Consider the following 7329-nt stretch of genomic DNA (forward strand, 5'->3'; position numbering starts at 1 on the left):
CATACCTCTGGTTTTTTGTTGTTCTTTTTTTACATTTTTTATTATGCCACATGCATTTAGACTGCTGTGGAGTGGGTTTTTCCCTCCCCCCATTTGTTTTGTTTTTTTTTTTCTAAAGAACATCCAGAAATACACACTCTGGGTTTCAAATTCACGGGGTGCTTTTTTCACTTCTTCAGAAACGCAGCTTCAAAGTGGGAAGCAGCGCGGAGCAGTTTGTGCCTAGCGCGGCGCTTCACATCTCAAGTGGGGCGTCCTTCCTTTTCGGTGAAAAACTTTGCTCACAAATTCAGTATTAATAAAAATAAATCCATTTAATTTGCTTTCTTTAGCCGGTCGGGCTCTACCCTAGATGGGTTTCAGCAGCTGCTGTCTGCACATACACCAACAGTTCGGCCCCATCACAAATTAGAATTAGAATCTAAATATATAATTTCCAGCTTTTTGTTTTGTTTTGTTTTTTTAAACAGAGGACTGAGCTAATTTCTTAAAAACGTTACTTCCTTTTAGCCTAATTTCATTTCTTAAAAACGTTTTCCTTTTAAACTAATTTCCTCCAACTCTTCTTCCTCCAGGTAACCTTTTCGACACCACAACGGATGCTCTGATTGATGCACACCCAGATTTTTCTGTTTAACCTCCATGCCGGTGACGTTAGCGGTTCTAAAACATCCTCTCCTTTGGGGAACGTTCCTGCAAGATTGGCGCGAGACCTTCAGCCTCCTGCGGGACGTGGGCGTCCGTACAGCTTTCCCTTCGAGTTTGTGTTGTTCCACGCGTTTTCCGTGAACCCTCAAGCCACGAAACCACCAGGTCGTTTCGCCGGTTCTCGTCTTAATTAAAGATGATTGCCCTCCATATCTAACCCATTATTTAATTAGGATGGTAGCCACTCTACCTGAAGACATTCTCTTGCCTTTGTTTTTCCCTTTGCCGTTGTACTTTCCCACATGGTTGTGTGCTCGTGTTTCATCTTAAGCTATGCAGAGGTGGGTGAACACAGCTGGATGACTCTTCCCCTCCATGGGGACCGTGGTGGCATCTCTCATTCCCAAACACAGGGGCCCTGTTCAATGAGTGGTAGAAGTGCCCTGCTCTTGTTCTTCTGCAGACCCACTTTTCCTTTCCTGGCTGCTGCTTCTCTATTTTAGAGACCCGTAGTGCAAATAGCCAGTCGTACACCGCTATAATTGAAAGGTCCTGGCTGGATCTAGCAGGAAAAAGAGCAGGATTCCTACCAGCAGCACCCATTTCTGCACACGTAGCAGGGAGAAGCTGTTCCTCGAGCAAGCTGGAGTTGTCCTACGTGGCTCTCTCGAGCAGGCTCTCCTTGCTTTCCCTACCATCTCAATCTCACAACGGCTTCGTTTGCTGATTTCCAGGGCGAGGGTCTGCACACTGTGATTTCGCGACCACTGCCCTTGGGGACAATATTTAAAATAAATTTTAAAAAGTCCCCTTTTGACCCGCACTCTATTGATGGCTCGGCAGTTAAGATGAATGAATTGATCAAGGAATTCACCCTCTTAGAGGCAGAAAGCCTCGGTCCTTTCAGGTCAGGGCTAAGGGAAAATCGTACGCAGCCCTCCTCCGTGCAAACTGCCGCTTCTGCACCTTTCAACAGCACTAAATTCACTTTAAGAAACGTAGGGGAAAAGTCTCGAAGGTCTTACCTGCAGCACCTATCGATCAGCAGAGAGTTTGAGTGGGCTTCCTGCCATTCGAGGGAGAGATTGCTAGAGCCTTCACCATTGTGTTTCGTTTTCCTTTGTGTATTTTAGGTGCATCTTCCCCCCCTCTTTTGACACTATTTGGCCTTTGAGTGTTTCAACTGAAGTGCTATTACTGAGTGGGATGGTTTTTTTTTATTATTTTTTCAAAGTATTTAAAGATTTCTTTCTGGTTTAAAACCCCCAAAGCCTGTTTCTGGGAAGCTGTCAAACACCCGCAGAGGGGGCACGTTCCCCCAGCACCCGAGAAATCAGGCTGCCCGCCCTCCCCACCCGCCAGCGATGTGCTTTTAGGAATGACCGTGTCTTCTGGAAAACTGTGGAATATATTGAATGTGCACTGCGAACCTTAAGAAAAAAAGAAAAAAAAAAAAAAAACAGAGTCTTTCCTTCCTACATGGCTTGGAGTTGTCTGCATAGGGCGGGGGCAGCCGTGCCCCCACGCCGTGTGTCCGTATCGTAACACTTCAGCGATGGAATCAGCGTTTTTGTAAATTTTGAAGATTGCGTTGGTGTTTACTTACTGTGACTACTGTTCAGACTTTCTTCAGAAATCTTTTTATAGGGTTTATTAGAAAAAAAAAGAAAAAAAAAAAGAAGAAAATCATTCCATATTTAGGTAAAAACGTCTCAATCTTCTGTATATATGTTTTATTAATATGTAAATATTTAGATATTTTTAAATGACTATGTTCTTAATAAAGCGAGAAGGGACTAGTTGTGATATGGTGTATAACATTGTGTCGTGTTACCGATCTCTGGGAAACCCTCTTTGTCAGTCCAGAAAAAGAAAACCTACAATAAATAAATTTAATTGAACGTGCCTTCCTGTGTTCTGTGCTGGGTTGCTGTGTTTCAGGGGAATTACCTGGCAGTTTGTGGACCAGGTAGGGAAATGGATGGAAAACCCTAAAAGTTGCTGCCACGGTGCTGTTTGTCTGATGGAAACGATCCTGCCCCGGCCGTCAGAACAATGGCCATAGCCAATCGCGTAATAACCCTCGAGTATTAAGTGCTGATATGCTTGAAGTCTAATTTTAATTGAATTAGGTGCCTTTATAATCTTCGCTTAAAAGGTTAAGCTCTGCTTCTATGGAAACAACACGCAGGGAGGGCAAACCCAACATCCATAATTTGGAGTGGCCGCGCAGAAATACGCCCGGTCATTTATTATCGCACCCTCGTCGAGCGTTGGTTAGCCTCGGAAAATGTTCCCAGCAAACACACGCTCCTGGGAACCTCCAGCCGATGAGAAATGAGGAAAAGCACCTCGATAAAGCTTGGCTGCTTTCTGCGAGGAGCACCGGGCAGTAGCTGGTGGTGAAAAGCCCTGCCATGGTTTTGTTTCCACTGCAGTGGTTGCACGGAGCCTCGGTGGGCATCGTGCGAGCCAGCTGGGTCTTCATCCATCGCCGCGAGCTGGGAGAGCTCCACCTGAGTCTGAATTGGCTCCGGATCCATGTGCAAGTCGTCATTCCTACAAATAATGCTCACTCAACTTGGTGGAACGAATTCATCCGTCGCTGAGCGGTGATTTTCACCCTCCCGCTCCGCGCTGCGAGTCGTCCTTGTGCGGGTTGATTTTGCTTGATTTTTTTAATCCCGGGGCAGGTTAACACAGCTTTATGATAGGATCAGGGACAAGAAATGTCACCGCGTGCCAGGAAATTCAATGTATCAGAGGCCGTGGCAAGGATGCTGCAGGGATGCTCCAGGACTTCGCACCGTGCGTCCCGCCGCTCTATTTACGGGATGCCGGCGACGAATTCCTCGGGTGAAAAAAAAAAAATCCTTCTGAAGCTGAACAGGAAAAGGATATCCTCGCAGCGACATGAAAGGAAACAGGAGCCTGGGCTTTATAAAAAATGCATTAGTTGCGAGGCAAGAAGAAAGTCATCTGAAGCCTGTGTGACACGTTGGTTGGGAAGCGGCTGGCAGAGGGAGCGCGCCGCCACGCTGCCGGGTTTTTGGGGGACCGGCGGCCCCGACAGATCCCACCCTGGAGCTGTCAGTGGGAAGACAAAGCCCTACAAAGCTCCACATCATGGCAAAGAGGAGGCACGGCCCCAGGAAAACCCCAGGGCTGATGACGGGCAGCTGGGGTGTCCGGCCCCACCGCCACGGCCCCCTAAAGGGACAGCCACAGCTGATATTTCACCAAACTGAGCAAAACCAACCATTCTCCCCAAAATCCCAAATAAATTGAGCGCCTTCACCCCCTCCCCACCACCGGCTGCGTCACGGAGAGGCAGGCAAGGAGTCCCTACAAGTAGGTCAGCTACGATTTCTCATCCGACGGAAGCTAATAAAAGGCACCGATGTGAAACCTATAACATTATGGGGATAAATAATTTAGCTCGGTTGTGTAAACATTGATTCTGGGTTAAAAAAAAATAAAGAAAGAATGGATTCCATCAGCTCTTTCCCCTCCCCTGCCTGCGTACGTGGTTATGTGTGACATAACGGGGGCAGCAAATAATTTGGGGAATTTGGATGCCGGGGAGATGCCCCCAGTGTGTTTTTGCGTTGGGTCCTCCCTTCAGCCAGGCCCTCACGGAGGGGTCAGACGAGCAGGGGAGCTAATTATGAACAAAGACATTGTTTGTGTCTTGTAATTGCAGGTTTCCATTGCCCAGAGGGCTGGTGCTAAGCGAGGAGGCTGCGTTTTGTACCCCATGTCCTCCCCACTGCTCTCCTCTCCTCCTTTTGCGGACACATCCACCCGGGAGACGTCCCAAAAACGCCTTGCACACAGCGGTGCTCCTGTCCTACAGCATCTCTGGAGGCACTGGGCTAAGAAAATGTGGGCAGGAGAGGGACGAGGGGAGCTCTGGGTGTCTGGGGAGCTTGTGGTGTCCACCACGAGCCCATCCAAAGTCCCCAGCAACTCATTGCTCCCCAATAAGTTCCTTTTTCCAACCCATTCATGTGCATTTAGAGCCCAACTCCACCCCATGGGGTTTTTGACTGGTGAGGATGCAGATAACGCTCATGGATGTCCAGCAAGCCCTGTCCTGCCACCCCAAATCCAGATTTTCTGCCCCGTTTGCAGACACCAGCGTGGAGGCAGCGATGCCCCCGCTGAGACCCCAAAGTGTGAGTGGGATCAGAGCGAGGATGCTGAGCCTGATTGATTCACCCCTTCCCAGGCTGTAGGGTTTTCCCGCAAGCCGGCACCCGCCCTAAAAAACACTGCTGGATGCTTCCTCCAGCAGAAAATCTCCTCCAGCTGGTGATTGCTTTCCTCTTGCTGATACGCAGGTGGAAAGTCCGGGTTTATGGCACGGGGGGGTTGCCCTTCCTGCTCTGCGGCAAGGCACCGCGTTTCTTTCTGGGGTTGTCGGCAAAAAATAGAAAAATATAGAAATAAAATAAAAAAAATCCTGGAAATAAAGACTCAAACAGCAAAATTTCCTGCCCGGGATGGGAGGCGGTGGGCACCCCGCGCCAAGAAGGCGCTGGGCGACCTTGGGCCACCCGGCTTCTCCTCCGTCCTTCGCCATCCGTGGGAGGAAGGATGAGGCCAGAGGCAGAAGGAAACCTCTCCTCTCCCCCCTCCAAGGCTCCCAGGTGCAAAGGTTAATGCACGCCAGGGTTTTGCAGGGGAACCCAGAAAGAAATTGCTCTTCAGCTATTGCCATCTTGTGGCGCCCGTGACCTGCTGCCTGCTCCTCTCCTCTGCTAATGGTGCCGGCAGCGCGCACGGGCGATTTCAGCAACGCGATGTAAATGAAGCGGAGATGCCTACGGAGGAGCCATTAGCATAAATCCAATCAAAGGGCTTTGTTTAACTTGTTAAAAATGACTAAATATTTAGTGAGCGTGGGTGGGCGAGGTGATTTCTGCTCGCACTCGGCGGGTTGCAGAAGCACGGCTCTCTCCGCCGCCTTAAATGCCTGAACTTGGAGGCAATTTTCCACCCTGAACTCTGCCTCCTTGCTGGTAACTCACAGAAATATCGCTGTGAATGCGAGGAGGCTGACTCCAGAACGGGATCTTTGCTTCTCAGAGCAGCCCAAAGGCTTTGGGGCCGTGTCCTGCCCACCGCAGGGGTCCTGCAGCACCACGGCTTGTGCCCATCGGCTTCACCAAGGGCAAGAGCTGCTCCGGTGACAGCAATTTGGGCCCAAATTGGGGAGGTTTCCTCATCCTGGTTGTAGCTGTGGAGACTCAGGTGTGCACAGGGCTGAGGCTGTGCTGGATGGAGCGGTGTGAGCAGAAACTGCGCTCCTCTGCCCTCATCCACCCCATGGACCACCGGGGTCCGCTCCTCGCCTCCAGAAGTGCCACCAGCTTTGGCACAGCCATCAACAGCAGAAACCAAAACATTTGGTTGAGCACGGGGCTGCTCCCTGACCTGTTACACTGCAAAGATGTGATATAATAATAATAATAAATAATAATAATAAATGATAAACTGAGAAAACAAAAAAGACAGACAATGAAGAAGAAGGAGAAGAAGGAGAAGGAGAAAGAAGAGGAGGAGGAGGAGGAGGAGGAGGAGGAGGAGAAGAAGAAGAAGAAGAAGAAGAAGAAGAAGAAGAAGAAGAAGAAGAAGAAGAAGAAGAAGAAGAAGAAAAGAAGAAGATGATGATGAAGAATAAAAAGAAGAAGGAAGAAGAAAGACGAAGAAGAAAAGAAGAAGGAGGAGGAGAAGGAGGAAGAGGAAGAGGAGGTGGAGGAGAAGAAAGAGGAGAAGGAGAAGGAGAAGGAGAAGGAGAAGGAGAAGGAGAAGGAGGAGAAGGAGAAGGAGAAGGAGAAGGAGAAGGAGAAGGAGAAGGAGAAGGAGAAGGAGAAGGAGAAGGAGAAGGAGAAGGAGAAGGAGAAGGAGAAGGAGAAGGAGAAGGAGAAGGAGAAGGAGAAGGAGAAGGAGAAGGAGAAGGAGAAGGAGGAGGGCAATGCCGGCCTTTTGGAGCAGCCGCTCTTCCCGGCAGGTTTGCTCTCCCGCACGGAGATCTCACTCGATGGTTTTTGTTCAGCGAGGGTGTTAATTGCATTGCTGGAAATCAAAGTGCCTGTCCCTGCCGTCGCCGCCGCTGGGAGTTTTTCGTGTTTCCTGCCCCATGGGGTCCTGCAAAGGCAGCAGAGAGGGTTATTTAGTGCCAAACCCGGGCGTGGGCAGGAGAAAATGCACCCAGAGGGTGCTGCAGCGGGAGAGAAGGGGCAAGCGGCTGCAGGGCAAAGAGATGGAGGCATGGGAGGATTTAGTGGCATGGTCTGTGCCTTCCCTGAGTGTTTTGGTGTTTGTTAATGCTGGAGAAAAACAAATCCTATAAAAGAAATCAGTAAATCCTGCTGCCTCCTGACCTTGCAAACAGCAGGACCCAAAGCAAGTGGCTGCTGCTGTTTGCCAGGGGGAAGGAGGGGTGAGTGTGGCCCGGTGTGAGGCTCGAGGTTGCAACAGGGAAGCGGGGAAGAAGCAGGTGGGAGCCTAAAGGCAGAACTGCATGGCCTAGTGCATTTTAGGAGAGATTATGTAGGGCCATCCCTCACTGCCTGGCTGTTTGTACAAACCCCGTGACACCCGGGCGAATAAACAGGAGGAAAACAGGAGCTGAAGGCTCCCCTGGTGCTTTTCAAGGCAAACACGCGTGGCAGC

The 7329-nt window shown here is 49.8% G+C and overlaps 1 protein-coding gene across 3 annotated transcripts in view; it reads left to right on the plus strand.

Annotated features, from left to right (window-relative positions):
* Positions 1–2673, plus strand: part of BEND7 (BEN domain containing 7) — a 46697-nt gene extending 44024 nt beyond the window's left edge. For 2 of the 3 annotated variants that reach the window (XM_082784933.1, XM_082784934.1), the window contains one exon: positions 576–2673. In XM_082784933.1, the coding sequence (XP_082641059.1) occupies positions 576–637 (62 nt within the window). In that variant the 3' untranslated portion in view covers positions 638–2673. The remainder of the gene's footprint in view (positions 1–575) is intronic. The other variant, XM_082784935.1, reaches the window with a different exon arrangement.
* Positions 2674–7329: the final 4656 nt, after the last annotated feature.

The sequence above is a fragment of the Aythya marila genome, assembly GCF_965140915.1.
Source record: "Aythya marila genome assembly, chromosome: 1".
Lineage (NCBI taxonomy): Eukaryota > Metazoa > Chordata > Aves > Anseriformes > Anatidae > Aythya > Aythya marila.